General features: G+C 40.6%; 1 protein-coding gene across 1 annotated transcript in view; it reads right to left on the bottom strand.

Moving 5' to 3' along the window:
- The window catches only part of DDX47 (DEAD-box helicase 47), a gene marked incomplete at its 5' end in the record, with an annotated part of 196,184 nt that extends 181,013 nt beyond the window's left edge, over positions 1-15,171 (bottom strand). The window contains one exon of the mRNA XM_089659240.1: positions 15,019-15,171. Coding sequence (XP_089515366.1) covers positions 15,019-15,171 — 153 coding nt within the window. The remainder of the gene's footprint in view (positions 1-15,018) is intronic.
- Between the last annotated feature and the right edge of the window lie 1,295 nt (positions 15,172-16,466).

Raw genomic sequence — 16,466 nt, 5'->3', positions numbered from 1 at the left:
TGTTATATACCCCTCTTTCAGCCTTACCTATAATGCTACCACCTCCCCCTCACTCCCCCTCTCTGTTGGGGTCCCTCAAGGCTCCGTCCTCGGGCCCCTTCTCTTCTCCATCTACACCTCCTCCCTTGGCCAACTCGTACACTCTCACAGCTTCAACTACCACCTATATGCCGACGACACACAAATCTATCTCTCAACCCCCCACCTCACCCCCTCAGTCTCTGCCCGAATCACACACCTACTGAGCGACATATCTGACTGGATGTCTCTCCACTTCCTTAAACTGAACCTCTCCAAGACCGAGTTTCTTGTCTTCCCCCCAGCCTGGACACCACCGCCCATTGACTTCTCCATCATGTCCAACAACGCCACCATCAAACCTGCCCCGCAGGCCAGAGTACTTGGTGTCATTCTGGACTCCAACCTATCCTTCCAGCCCCAAGTCCAATCTTTAACAAGCTCGTGCAGATTCCACCTCCGCAACATCGCCAAAATCCGCACGTTCCTAACACCAGAAACCACTAAACAGCTCATCCTCTCCCTCATCATATCACGACTCGATTACTGCAACTCCCTCCTTACTTGCCTGCCTTGCCGCTGGCTATCCCAGCTTCAGTCGATCCTGAATACGGCTGCCAGACTCATTCACCTTTCCAACCGCTCCATCTCCGCCACCCCCCTCTGCCAATCCCTCCACTGGCTTCCGATTGCGCAACGGATCAAATTCAAAATCCTAACACTGACGTACAAAGCCGTCCACCACACTGCCCCGAACTACATCACTGACCTAATATCCAAGTACCGCCCAGCACGCACACTCCGCTCCTCACAAGACCTCCTTCTCTCTAGTTCCCTGGTCTCCTCCTCCCATGCCTGCCTCCAGGACTTCTCCAGGGTGTCACCCATCCTCTGGAACTCCCTGCCCCAACCCATCAGATTATCACCTACTCTCCTCTCCTTTAGGCGAGGAAAACCCATCTCTTCAGGGAAGCCTACCCCACTCCCTGCTAACTCGCCGACCTCCTCCACTCTTCCTACCACTCCATCCCCCACAGCTATCTCCTCCTGTGCCACCATCCCCTCCCTCCTAGATTGTAAGCTCGAAAGAGCAGGGCCCTCAATCCCCTCATGTTTTGCATTGTATTGTTATTGTTCTGTCACATGTTCTGTCCCCCTTTGTAATGTACAGCGCTGAGCGAACTATCGGCGCTTAATAAATACTGTATTATATATATATATATATATATATTTGTTCTGTTTTTCATTTTGTGTTTGTACTAAAGTTCTATTGCTGAAAAAAAAATACTTTTTTGCCTTTTTGAAGTAATTATATATATGGGTCGAAATTGACCCGTAACACCATAGATGTTACTATAATTAATAACAAAATGAAAAAAAACAAAACAAATTTATTTCAGAGATGTGTTCTAAATCCCCTCAGTAATAGGTGACATAACCTTTTATTTATTTATATGATTCTCTTGAGGTTCATTTTACATTGTTTTTTAATTGAAATCGAGGGGTATACTGGCAAAAAAAAGGCCCAGGGGCTCACACCAAAAATATTAAAACCAATATTTTCATGGATAAGAAAGCCTAACAAGGTAGGGTCGATAGAAATGTATTGAGTCAATTTGACAGAGAGAGAGGGGTAATTGGGGAGGTTGAAGGGAGAGCCGTTCATGGGCAGAGGTCAACCCCAAAGGTTTAAATCAAAGGTGGGAATAGGCCCACAAATGATTAGTAGGCATTCTATAAGCCTAAAAATGGGAGAGGGAAAAAATGGGAGGGGGGTGGGTGTCGGAAGGGAGGTGATGGATGGGAGGAGGGGTGGGTTGGGGGAATGGAGGGGTGGTGGTGTGGGAGGGGCGTTAGGGATAACACTCTGCATGATAGAAGGAGGTGTAAAAGTAGTGATACAAGAAGTATGGAAGAATTACGGTTTATAACATATAATGTAAATGGATTGAACTGTCCTGGGAAGAGATTTAAGCTATTCAGTAAGTTGCAACATAGAGAAGCTTCGGTGGTCTATTTGCAGGAGACACATCTTGAGATTAAGTCAAATATTAAGTTGAACTCTAGAAATTACCCAAAATGGTTTTATGCAGATTCCCCAATTAAGAGACCTAAAGGAGTAGCAATAGGGTTTGCAAAAAACATAAGGTTAGAGATAGAGGAGCGAGAAATAGATCCTGAGGGGAGATATTTGTTTTTGAAAGGTAGATTGCAAGAGATGGAATGTACAATAGCGAATATTTATTCCCCAAATAAGAGACCGGAGGTATATTTAAAAGATGTTTTGAGAAAACTGATGGCCTTTAAAAAAGGGACGCTTGATAGTGGCAGGGGACTTGCATTTCTGTAGGGATCCACAAATAGATACGACCTCTTCTGTGCAACGAGAGGAAAGTAGGTCTCTGAGAACTTTAAAGAAGGCGATACATGAGCACCAACTGGTAGATATTTGAAGACTAATACATGGAAAAGAGAGAGATTATACCTTCTTCTCTAATGCACATGAGATATATTCGAGACTGGACTATATATTGGTTGATCATCAACTTATAGAGTCGGTGGCTAAAGTAGAAATTGAGGCAATGTCCTTCTCAGACCATGCCCCTGTTATATTGAAATTAGAATGGGGGAGGAGGTTGACAGGTGGTATAGGATGGAAGTTGAATGAGGCTCTACTCCTGGATCAGGAGATTGATCAGAAGATTAGAAAAGAGATTGAAAGATTTTTTCAGGAGAATGAGACAGAGGAAGTGTCGATGGCTACAGTATGGGAGTCCCATAAGGCCTATATAAGAGGTATATTAATCGCGTCCGGGGCAAAAAAGAAAAGGGAAAGAAGAGAGAAACTTACTGGGCTGTTAAAAGAAATATTTGACCTGGAGTGGATACATAAAAATAGAACAAAAGAGATAAGACAGAAGGTAATAAAAAAGAAAGAAGAACTAGAGATATTGATGGAGGAGAGGAGAAGAGGAGAAGAGTTTTTAATAGAGTGGCTAGTGAGAGATATAGATGGGGAGACAGACCAGGAAAATATTTAATGAGAGCCTCGAGGAAAAAGAAAAACAGGAATTATATAGAAAAAATAAGAAACCCCAAGCGAGAAATGGTATATTCTACTAAAGAGATTGTTAAGGTGTTTAAGGAATATTATAGTAAATTGTATAATATTACTTCCCAGAATTTAGGAAAAACAAATGGAAACGAGAGCAGAGAAAAAAAGAAGAGTATATTTAAAGAATGCAGGACTATCGAAGCTAAGTGAAGACCAACTGAAATCCCTTGATTCAGAAATTACGCAGGAGGAAATAAAATTAGCATTAAAAAATACTATGACGGGGAAAAGTCCAGGCCCAGACGGTTATACTGTGAGGTACTATAAAAAATATAGTGAATTGTTAATACCTAAATTAAAGAAATATATGAACGCCCTGGGTGGGGAGATGGAGATAAGATGGGAATCTTTACAGGCCCATGTGGTGCTTATTCAAAAGGAAGGCAAGGATGCTTCTCAGTGCTCTAGTTATAGATCAATCTCACTTTTGAACATAGACACTAAGTTATATGCAAAGGTTGTAGCAAATAGGTTGAAGGATTTAATGCCAGAATGGATACAGGGTGACCAGGTGGGATTTGTACCTGGGAGGGAGGGTAGAGACAATGGGTTGAGAACTTTGTTGCTTATCCAGAAAGCTAAGAAAGGGAAAACTCCGGTAGTGGTGGTTTCGCTTGATGCTGAGAAGGCATTCGATAGAGTAGATTGGAGCTTTATGATGGACACTCTGGAGAATCTAGGAATGGGAGTTAGAATGAGAGAGTGGATAGGAAAATTGTATAGAGAGCCCTCCACGGTTATTGTGGTTAATGGAGAGAGGTCAGAACCAATTGGGATGTCAAATGGAACAAGACAGGGATGCCCACTGTCCCCATTGTTGTATGTATTATCATTGGAACCTTTGCTGGCAACAATTAAGAAAAATATGGACATAAAAGGAATACAGACAGGAGGAATTGAACATAAAGTGGCAGCCTTTGCAGATGACCTGTTGTTCTATGTGGGAAGTCCCAGGATAACACTCCCAAATTTAATGAAGAGCTTAAAGGATTATGGGGAGCTATTACATTTGAAAATCAACCCAACAAAAACTGAGATCTTAAATGTAAATCTTCCGAATAGTGAAAAAGAAAAGATACAAAAATAATTTCCTTTTATATGGAAAGCTAGAGAGATAAAATATCTAGGGGTTAAACTTACTGCTTCATATACGAACTTGTATAAAATAAATTATATCCCACTTTTAAACAAGATTAAGGAGGAATTAAAGAAACTGGGAGGAGGTAACCCGTCTTGGATAGGGCGCATAAATCTGGTAAAAATGGTAATTGTACCTAAAATCCTGTATAAATTTCAGATGATCCCAGTTAAACTTCTGGAGGTTTTTTTCAAGGTAATTAAAAAGATGTTAACAAGATACATATGGAAAAATAAAAAACCTAGAATATCTTATGACTTGATGAGTAGAAATAAAGAGAAGGGAGGATTGGGAGTGCCAGATTTTAAGAGGTACTATAGAGCAGTAATTTTAGCAAGAATTTATGACTGGATACACAACCCAGAGGGGAAAAGGTGGGTCAAGATTGAAAATGAATTAAGCGGAGTTGACTTGAGTAAGATCATCTGGGTACCAGCACAATACAGAGAAATAAAAGATACCATGAGTGTTTATACATTAAATGTTTTAAAGGTTTGGGATAAATTGCACAAGTTTATGAAATGGGATTTTAATTCACAATTAATGTCACTGAGAAACACTGAGTATTTCCCTCCAGGTAGGGAGGAGAGCACAGGAAAAAGGTTTAAAAAGTAAGATATTCAATTGAGGGATATTATAGAAGGGCAGAAATTGAGAAAATTTAGGGATTTGGAAAAGGATAAAAGGGAACTTTTTATTAAGATAGATGAGTGGAGATATCACCAATTAAAACACTTTGTCGGGAGTCTTCCGAAGCCTTTGAGATTGAGAAAGGATTGGAACCTGTTTGAGAGGTTGTTGGAATCACGTGGAGATGGGAAACTGGGCACGGCAAAAGTCTATAAGATTCTCACTGAGTTAGATACACACACAAAGCCAATGTACATAGTAAAATGGGAAAGGGATATGGGAATAGAGATAGATGAAGACAAACAAAGGAAAATATATAGACTAACACACGAGAATGTAAGCATGAGAGAGGTGGAGGTAAATTATAGGAGTTTAACAAGACGGCACATTGCACCGAACATTGAATATAAGATGAGTGGGGAGAATACACCGGAGTGTTGGCGGGTGTGTGGAAAGATAGGTACGTTATATCATATATGGTGGGAGTGCACAAAGATTCAAGGTTTCTGGGAGACAATGGTTTATTTAATTGGGATAATATCTGGGATAAAGATAGGATTGAACCCAGAGTTGTGTCTACTACATAGTACTGAGTTATCAGTGAATAAATACAAGGAGTCAGGTATATGGTACTACTTGAATGCGGCAAAGGGTCGGATACCTAGGTTTTGGCATAGCTCAGAGGTGCCAAGAGAAGAGGATTGGGTGGAAAGAGTGAACCAGATATGTAGGATGGAGAAACTGTACTATATGCAAGAAGACAAGATGGGGTTATATTATAAGAGGTGGGGAAAATGGGAAGATTATGTGTCCAAGGTGAAATATATGAAGTAGTAGAATGGGATAGGTGATAGTACATATTACTTAGGAAAAGATGTAATGAGAAATGCAGAGTGGGTGGTTTTAATTGTGGGGGGGTTGTGTTTTTTGTTTTTTTTCTGCGGGTGGGTGGGGGGGGGGATGTAAGGGGAAGATAGAATGGGAAAAATGATTGAAAGGGATATAATTAATGGTTTAAATATAACTGAAGGTTTTGTATGTTATATGAGAGAAATGAGGAAATATGTATTTTATATGGAAAATAAATAAATATTTAAATTAAAAAAAAAAAAAAAAAAAAAAAAAAAGGAAGCCTAACAAGGTAACCAAGAGATGAGAAACAAATTGGATGATAGATAATTGTTTTTAGTGTATTTTACAGCTGATTTAAGACACGGGTCAAAACTGACCCGTTAACATAAGAGATGGTAACAGGAAACTAACACAAGAGGAAGGTTACACTGAAATAGTGCAGTACCATCAGTGCCAATTAGTGCCCATCAGTGAAGAAAAAAAAAACTTATTTGCAAATTTTTATAACAAACTAAGAAAACATTTTTTTCAAAACCTTCAGTCTGTTTAGCAAAAAAAATTTAAATCCCAGTGGTGATTAAATACCATTAAATATCTGTCTAAAAAAATTTGGGGTACAGTTTTACATGACTGGGCAATTATTCTAAATGTGACAGCACTTAAAAATGAAAATTGGTCTGGGCAGGAAGGGGGTGAAAGTGCCTGGTATTGAAGTGATTAAATAGCACGTGGCTAGACCACAACTTATTAAATTCATGTATTTGTTTACTTCTTCGCGAATTAGTGAGTTAGCACCCTGTGGCTAACTCAACCCATTTTCTAAGGGCCAAAGTGAGCGCCCCATGCATGATCCAGTGCCCGAAGGAACATTATAGGCTGTCCCCACAGCAGAGGATGTACCAATCCGCATATACTGCTTCTGCAGGCTTGAGAAGACCGTGAGCGTTGACTGAAGAATTTGAGGAAAATAAAGGAAGATAAGAAAGGAAAATAATGAAGCAGTGAAGCTGGTTTCTCTTGGAAGAAGAAAAGGTCAATCACCTTCAGAAACTAGCAAAAAAAAGGCCTCAAAGCTTGCCAGTATACATTCACCTGAAGGTATGAAGCTAAAACCAATAGTGTATGAGTACGTTGTCGATGACCAGTACTGTACAGTTAAGATAACACTCTTTAAAATATTTAAATGCTTTCTCCTATTTGTTCTCCCTCAACCATGACTGATTAAATTTTTCTCTAATAATTGTAGGGGCTTTAACACTCTGGAGAGGCGGAGCCAGATGCTCTACCATTTCCATAAATGTGGAACGCAGATCTTGCTACTTCAGGAGACTCATTTTCGCTCTGATGGTATCCCAGTCCTCCACAATCGTCATTATACTCAGTTGTATCATAGTACTAATCCACAAGTTAGGTCTCGGGGGGCGTCGGTGGCCTTTCATCATACCTTCTGCCGGTGGTCCTGGACTCCCTAATCGATCTAACTCGTCGCTACCTCTTCCTTAAATTGAAAGGCCAAGATTTTGTTTTTACAGTGGCGAATATTTACGCTCCCAATCTAGATCAGGCTCCGTTTCTGGCTACGGTCCTCTCTAGGCTGTCTGCTTTTGAGTGCTACTATTCTCAACTCTATAATCTCTCTGCAGCGAATCTTGATGCTTCTCCCGTTTCCTCCCTGTCGGCTATGTCCCAATGTATTATGGAGACAAGCGTTACCTGTTCTAGATCCCCAAGATGCACTGGATCTGGAGGAGCCCTTCTCAATTATAGAAGTTCTTGGGGCAAATAAGGCCCTGAAAACTGGTAAGTGCCCAGGTCCAGACGGATTCACCCCACGCTGGATTCATCCCACGCTTTTACAAAACATTTGCCACCCAATTAGCCCCGCTTCTGGCCCCAGCATTTAAGGTTATCGATGATTTCAATGTACCTTCATCAGCTTTTTTGTCCGCCACTATTTTGGTTATTCCTAAGACCCTTCTCATTGAGGTAGTTATCGCCCAATTTCTCTACTTAAACCTGGACAATAAGCTTTTTGCTAAACTTTTAGCGAACCATCTTTCCCTTTTCCTACCAACGACCAGGTTGGCTTTGTTCCGGGTCGTGAAGCTAGGGATAATACGTCTAAAACAATCCATCTTATCTCTTATATCAAGCAACACGGCTTAAAGGCTTGCCTACTTTCATTTGATGCTGAGAAGGCGTTCGATAGCTTCGACTGGTGCTTTCTCAGTCTTACCTTGGAACAGATCGGTTTGGGTTTGCAGTTCCTTGCTCGGATTATGCCCCTCTATTCTCATCCTTCGGCGCCTGTCCTGGTCAACGGTATGGTTTCTTCACCCTTTCTCATATTGAATGGGACCAGACAAGGATGCCCCCTTTCGCCCCTTCTCTTGGTTTTAGTAATGGAACATCTTGCGAGAGCCATACGAGCTAACGACTCAATCTTGGGCATCCACACTCCCTCCGCACATCATAAATTTTCCTTATACGCCGACGACCTTCTAGTTTACGTTCAACAGCCACTTATTTCCCTCCCCAGTCTTTTCCACAAATTTCATAGATTTGGTTCCTTCAGCAGCTTTAAACTTAATATCTCCAAAACGGAAGCCCTCAATATTTCTTTACCTCCCCATGTACTGACGAACCTTCGGCCTAACTTTGCATTTCAATGGCGTCCGAAGACTATCACTTACTTGGGGATTCAGATTTCGGCCGATCTTAATGCTCTATCTTCCCTTAATTATTTACCCTTACTTTCGCGTATCTGAAAGGATTTGGCTTCATGGGGCACTTCAGCCCTGCCCTGGTTCGGCTGCATCAACACCCTCAAGATGGATATTTTGCCTAAGCTACTACATGTTTTTCAGACTTTACCGATCACGTGGGTTTTCCAGGATAAAACACAAGTTACTTACTTATCCGAAACTCGAGAGTGGAGTGGGTTTACCGGACTTTGAGCTTTACTACAGAGCCACGTTACTAGCTCGGATGCTTGATTGGTTTCCTAGCCTCCTCCGTAAAGCCTCTTGTATGATTGAACAGGATCTTTCTCAGGCTGATCTTCGGGCTTTACCATGGGGGTATGATCGGGAATATCTGCGCCAGAAATTGCACTTCTATCTATATTACCGGGCTCATGGGCAGCGCAGAAGAAAAGTCTGTTGCACTTCTGCCCGCTGTCCACCAATTGATACCCCTCTTTTGGAAAACGGCCACCCCCCCTCCTTTCCCAATGTGGGTTTCCGTGCTTAATGATACCAAGCGTAAGGAGGAAATGCTGGCGTTTACCAATGATACCTATGATAAACATAAGTTGCTGTGGTTAATCTGGCTCCATTTCTCCTCCTCTGCGACTCTCCGAGATATGTGTTCCCCTGTTGCAGTCTAGTTGAGTCTTGCTCCCACGACTAATTTTCATTTTGACTTATCTGCCGATTGGACCCTGCGGTCGCTTAGGTGAGATTCGGTTGAGGATTCACCCTACTGTTGCTTTCTACTGTCTTCGTCTCCTAACCCCCTCTCTTCTCTCTCCTCCTCTTTTGCTTTCCTTTCCGCTGGAATTTTTCTCCCCCCCCCCCTTTTTTTTATTTTTTTTTTTCATGGGAATATAGCTATTCCGATCTGTCTCCTTTACAGAAAAGGAGACAGATCGGAATAGCTATATTCCCATGAATAGTTGTCATCACCCCACATGGCTCTCCAACATTCCGCAAGGCCAGTTCCAAAGGATCAGAAGAAATTGCACCGAGTTGGACACATACTATTCCCAAGCCTCTATTCTTAAGGATAGATTTATAGAAAAAGGCTATGATGAGTCCACATTAACATGCACTTTAGAAACAGTGGCCAATTTGAACAGAGATCTGATGCTGAGTGAGGTTACAAAACAGAGACAACCTAAAGTATGTCCATTTGTCACTACTTTTTCCACACAGCACAAAGCTATAACTAGGATTATCAAAAATAATTGGAAAATCCTTAAAGCTGATCCTGTTCTAACACAAATCCTACCAGACAAACCTGAGATCACTTTTAGAAGAGTCATGCCTCTAAGGAACAAAATAGCACCAAATATAATTAATCCTCCATCTAACGGCTCCTTTTTTAATAACCTAGTGGGATTCTTTCCATGTAATAAGTGTGTAATTTGCACATGAAATAAGCATAGAAAGAGAAAGGTGAGCAATTTTGTTTCTTCCACCACTGGAAAATCCTATGACATTGACAGATTTATAAAATGTAATAGCAGATATGTGGTCTATTTGTTATAGTGCCCGTGCAAAAAAACAGTATATAGGCCGCACAACGAGGAGGTTGAGGGACCGCCTACGTGAACACGTGTATAATATTAAACGAGGCTCCAAAGAACACTGCCTCTCTAAGCATTATCGGCTGTTCAACAATAGAGACCCATTGTCCTTTGTAGGTATAGATATTGTACAGACCCAGTGGAGGGGCACTAATAAAAAGAGAACAGTATCACAAATGGAATCCAAGTGGATCTTTGAGATGGGATCCTTGCACCCTAGAGGATTGAATGTCGATATGAACATTAATTGTTTTATTGATAATAGCTAACAATCCCCTTTATAGTTTTAAGCCTTTGTTTATATACATACTTGTTACAGATGATATTTATGAGGATGGTTTTATAATTTTATAGACTCCTTTATCATCTTTATAGTCAATTTACTCCCATTATGGTCATTGCGAGATTTAACGTTTTTTGGGTTATATATATATATACATATATATATAATAAATAAAGATTATTAATGTATTTTATGTACTATTATTATGTTTAATATGTTTTTATATATTTTATTTTACCTGACCTATGCGTTTACAATTGTCCGTTTACATGAATTTTCAGAGATTGTGTTATATGTGCTGTCATTGTTGTGCCATCATTTACACCAGTTATTATTTATGAAATCATGAAGATTTAATTGCACCTTTTGATGCAAGAACCACTATTTTTATTGAATATCTGAAACACATGCAATGGGTGTTATGTTCATAGCATTGCAGTTGTGATTATGGGGGATTCAAGCGCATGTGCGCAGTCACTATTTGGTTTTTCAATGGGCCTTTATAATAAACCTCAAATATTTGCAGAGTGCTAGTGTCCATAATTAGATCATTCTCAATATTTGGGAATTTCCTTTGTGACTGTAATAAGCTAACATACGCCCTGGTGATCTAGATGGCACTTATTTAATTTGTTTCTCCGTTTTAATGGCGCACGCGCCGTTGGCTGCCTACAACAAAATGGCGCTTGATCCGGAGACATTATTCTTCAACAAAATGGCACGTGTGTTCCGCGCATGCGCCATTTTTACTATAGATTCACATTGTGAGACGTCAAGCACTGTAAGCACACCTCCTATGATTATGTGCTATTGCACAAAACACGTCAGGAGGAGCTACAGTGCAGTGACGTCACACTGCCGGCACCATGTGGGTCCCGGGGGCCATCATGATTCTTGTATCTGGTCAGTGTATTTATATGTTTGGATACACCACCACCCACTGGATTAGACCACCAGTTGTCGGAAAGCCTCGTGATCTTCCATGCACTGAATACATTTGGATGTTCCACACGGTTTTTGGACTATATGTTTCATACGTTGATTTTATCACTTCATATATGCACAATTACACCGTGTTCCAAATTATTATGCAAATGATAGTTTTCTCATTTACCTAAATAATTGATGTAAATAACAGTCAGCATAATTCTCATGTTATCAACTATTAAGAGTACAATTCACATTTTATTGAACAAACCTCTTAACAACAGTATTTTTTTTAAACATAAAAAACTTACAATGCACTGTTCCAAATTATTACGCACAGTAAGTTTTAAAACACTTTATAGGTTGTAAAGAACTGAAAATTGTCATTTGTTGTGTTTACAGCATATTTACTGAAATCAAAAGCTATTTCAATCAAACGTTTAACAACATTTTAACTTTTTAAACATTTTAACAGGTCACGTTACATTTTAACATAGGACCCCTTATTTGATAGCAGCTTCACAAGTCTTGCATCCATTGAACTTGTGAGTTTTTGGACAGTTTCTGCTTGAATTTGTTTGCAAGATGTCAGAATAGCCTCCCAGAGCTGCTGTTTGGATGTAAACTGCCTCCCACCCTCATAGATATTTTGCTTGAGGATGCTCCAAAGGTTCTCAATAGGATTGAGGTCAGGGGAGGATGGAGGCCACACCATGACTTTCTCTCCTTTTATCCCCATAACAGCCATTGATGCAGAGGTATTTGCAGCATGATTTTATTACAGAAAGCATAGTTCTTCCTTCTGTACCAGGGAAGAAAGTGGTCAGTCATAAACTCCACAATTTGCAGAGGTCATCTTTACACCTTCGGGGACCCTAAAGGGGCTGACCAGCTCTGTTCCCATGATTCCGACCCAAAACATGACTCCACCACCGCCTTGCTGACGTCGCAGCCTTGTTGGAACAGGGTGGCTGTCCACCAACCATCCACTACTTTATCCATCTGGACCATCCAGGGTTGCACGGCACTCCTCAGTGAACAGGACTGTTTGAAAATTAGTCTTCATGTATTTTTCTGCCCAATGCAGCCGTTTCTGCTTGTGAGCATTGGTTATTGGTGGCCGAATAGAAGGTTTATGCACAGTTGCAAGACTCCGGAGTACTCTACACCTTGATGTTTGTGGGACTCCAGAGGCACCAGCAGCTTCAAATATCTGTTTGCTGCTATGTAATGGTATTTTAGCAGCTGCTCTCTTGATCCGATGCATGGATCTGGCAGAAATCTTCCTCAACGTGCCTTTATCTCCACGAACCCGTCTGTGCTCTGAATCAGCCACAAATATCTTAATAGTGCGATGATCACGCTTAAGTTTTCGTGAAATATCTAATGTTTTCATACCTCGTCCAAGGCATTGAACTATTTCACTCTTTTCGGCAGCAGAGAGATCCTTTTTCTTCCCCATATTGCTTGAAAATGGTGCTCTGCTTAATACTGTGGAACACCCTCCTTTATTAGTTTTTCCTTAAATTGGGCTTACCGGCCAATCTAATTATCACAGGTGTCAGAGATTGTTTTCAGTGATCAAAAGAGCCCTGAGACACAATGCCATCCATGAGTTAAACTGAAAAACAAAATATTTAATCTTTGTGACACTTAAATAGAATTTGCATAATAATTTGGAACACGGTGTAGTCCCGATACAGTGACACAGATATTTATATATGTTTTGTGGCTATTGACTTTTGCACTTTATATATGCACCTTTTGGGTCACGATACAGTGACGAATATTTGAGACAGGGTCGCATGATTTATTTATTTATTATTCAGCCCTTTATCACAAGTCACTTTCTTTATACGTTTAATGTTTTACTTGTTTTACATAATCCAATGCTTGTGGTTATCTTCATTTTAGCGCTGCACCCTGTATTTACATATCTTGTAAACAGTCCTTAAAGGGTTGTTCACATTTGGTGGTGGTGGAGGAGGGAGTTAGGACAGAGGAAGATTTCTCTGAAAACAAGAGGAATCAGCAAAAGGGGCACATCATACTAAATGTAAGTTAGTCAGAAAAGAGCCTCAGAAGGAGTAATCAAAAATCACATGCTGTCTCTCAGCCACAGCCAGTCTGTTGTCATTAAAAGATTAGCTCATTTTTTACAAAAAATAATACACAACGTTTTGTAAAAGAAAATTAGTAAAAACTTGCATTTATTATATTTTTACAATGCAGCATATAAGGCTTTGCATCTGCTGACCGTAGGTGAAATGGATCCTGTAAGCTGTCTGCCTGTTCCTCACAGAAAGAATCAATTAAGTATGTGAGCGTTCACCAACACCCTCGTAGATCACTAAGAACTGCAAGCTGTCGGCCATGTAGGCCAAAGGTAGATGTGGTTCATTCACAGAACTCTATGAATGGCTTAGCTATGTGGACAGAGCACGCAGTTTCAAAATTCTGACAGCAGGTGCAAGAAAATAACCTCCCGTCTGTTGTCTAACAGAGGGGGGATCAGGAGAGAAGAGGTAAGAGCTGAAACAGGTTACAAGTTCCACCCTAAATACAAGTGAAACACGTAACATGTTCTAAAGGTGAACTTATCCTTTAATGAGTTTGCCGAGTTTGCAGAAGAAAGACAGCAATGTGGGAGTTTAGCCCTCCTGTTCCCAGTCCCACCAGTGACAGAGCCACCACTCCTGCTCTTTCCACAAAGAGAACAATATTCACAGTACTTGAGAAATTGGGGGTCATCCCCCCTTTTTCTTTGGTAATCGTCACCCGGAACCTTGAGGTCTTGCTGTTGCCTGTGCTATGGATAGAAGTGCTGCCCAGAATGCGACTTTCTCTCCTAACAGGAAAGAGGCTGGATTCAAGATAGTGCAGGAATATACAAAGTTTGTCGTCCTGACACACCTACAAAAAAGCACATGTAAGTAAGCTGCACCTGTGCCAAACATTGTGTGCAGTACACTTGGGGCTTTCTCATGCCCCAGAGCATTACAGCACATTAGTGCCCTTTAGTGGTGGCAGCTGGTCTGGACATGCAGTTTCCAGAAGTGGCTGTGAAAAACCACCCAACCAAAAAGGTGGGAAACCAGCACCTGGGGACACCCCATGATAGGGGCAACTTACATAATATGCAACAGAGCCAAATGGATCAATCTTCACCTAATCTCAGTCAGGCTATCCTGCGGGGTCTTCAGAGACTAAGCTCTGCTACAGCAGGGCATTGTTCTGGACCTGTATATAGCGCCTTGCTGGCTAACTCATGCTAAACTGCCAAGTTGAGGGCTCAATGCAGAATCCAGTGCAGTCGCAGAATACAGACCTTCCAGGTATTTCTGGGTACAGACTCCCTAGGAATTCACAATCCATAGGGACCGATTTGGATAACCACAGCTGGTCTTGAACAATGAGGCTCAGCAGATAAACACAGGTGAGAAGGATTTTGCACAAAGTTAAGAAGACTGAACGTACCCTGTCCACTAACCTTCAGCTTAATGTCGTGTCTGGTCTGCTACAAAATAGCCATGACAAGGTAAGAAGTCCATAGCTAGCAACCTGCTTTTATTCGACTTATTCCTCGGTAACCATTCAAAAGCATAACGTATTACAGAATATTCTAATTTGAAACTAATAAGGTTAATTTTACTACAATATTCTAAAAACGTGCATAAGTCATGAAATGGAATAGGTCCTTTCGTACAGACTTCACAAATAGCAGTGTTTAGAAGAACAATAAATACCTTGAACTTGGAAGGGATGAAAATGTAAAACTGTTGAAGTTTCTCCACTGTCTGATACTTAGAGGATACTGCACATTTAACTGGATCTTTCAGTGCAGCACGTTGTAATTTCTGCACCTGTTTAAAAAATGAAAATAAATTGAAACCTGGATCCTAGAATAAAATTCCACATAGAGAAGAAAAAAAAAAAAAAAAAAAAAAAAAAATCAGACTCCTTATACTGTGTAACCTCCAGACGATCAAAAACAAGTTGATGTCATACAGAATATCAGTTTGAAAAACTGAAAAATTTTTGACATTCCTAAAGTAATCAAAATGTGGAGTCCCTCACACCTATTCAATGTAATAATTTAGGTGTTATATTTATGTTTTCTTTTGCAACTGTGCTGTCCGCTGTAACATATAACCCATTTGTATCTCTGTTACTGGCTGCTTCTCATCTTTTCAGATCTTTCATTTGAAACCCATGCAGTCTGTGGGTGCATTGTTTTGGCCCATGCCACATAGCCCCGACAGATGCTTCCAACACAGGATGCACATATGCGCATATAGAAATAAGCAACATTTCCTCAAATTTAGGCCAAAATGGCATTCAACTACATTCCTTTGGTGCAAAAAAAAAAAAAAAAAAAAAGGTGTTTACTTAGTCTGCGTGAAAGCTATAGAGTCTACAAACTATGATGTATGTACAGAGAGATAAAATTTATCAACTCTGATGTACTGACTGCTCATTTCTGGAGGCCCTAAAATGCCAGAGAAGATGAAAAAGAGAGGAAGGCACCTCTAAGTGCAGTATAGACAATTTATTAATGAACAATAGGTGAATTGCACTTACAAGATAGTTAAAAAGACTCAACCTGTGGTGTGTTAACCACTTGAGCTCCTGAGGATTTACTGCCCTTGATCTGACGTTCACGGCAATACCTCACATACATGGTGCAACCGCTGTTTACATACCGGCACAGGGTCAAGGCTTGTGCACACAGGTGTGCGCGCATGGGAGGGACTTTTTTTTTTTTTTTAAGTTATTTTGATTCTTTATTATTTTTACATTTGTACCTTTCTTTTTTTTTTTGCTTTGATCACTTCTAATGCTATAACAGGGAATGCAAATATCCCCTATAACTTCAATGGGTATTGTCATATATTCTTTTTTGAGAAATCTGGGGTCTATCTAGACTCTAGATATCTCCTTTGCCCTTACATTATCTAATCAAAATCGGTGTGATCAGATGCTTTCCCAGTTTACAAATGGCGCTGTTTATATCCTGCGAAACTGAAGTGATGAAATGCTTGTAGCTTCCGAATTCTTAGGCTATAGAGACGATTGGCACCATTCTGGTCTCCAATCAGCTCTATGGTCAGCTGGCAGAAACACCGGCTGCATTCTCAGGTTCCCCTGATGGCACAGGACAGCCCAAGAAGGCCGTGGAAGGCAGCGGGGGAGG

Source organism: Staurois parvus, unplaced genomic scaffold (genome assembly GCF_062004578.1).
Source record: "Staurois parvus isolate SC_StPar_1 unplaced genomic scaffold, SC_StPar_1.0 ptg001139l, whole genome shotgun sequence".
NCBI classification, from domain to species: domain Eukaryota; kingdom Metazoa; phylum Chordata; class Amphibia; order Anura; family Ranidae; genus Staurois; species Staurois parvus.
Note: the sequence above shows the minus strand (reverse complement) of the source record. Positions and strands in the feature narration are given on the sequence as shown.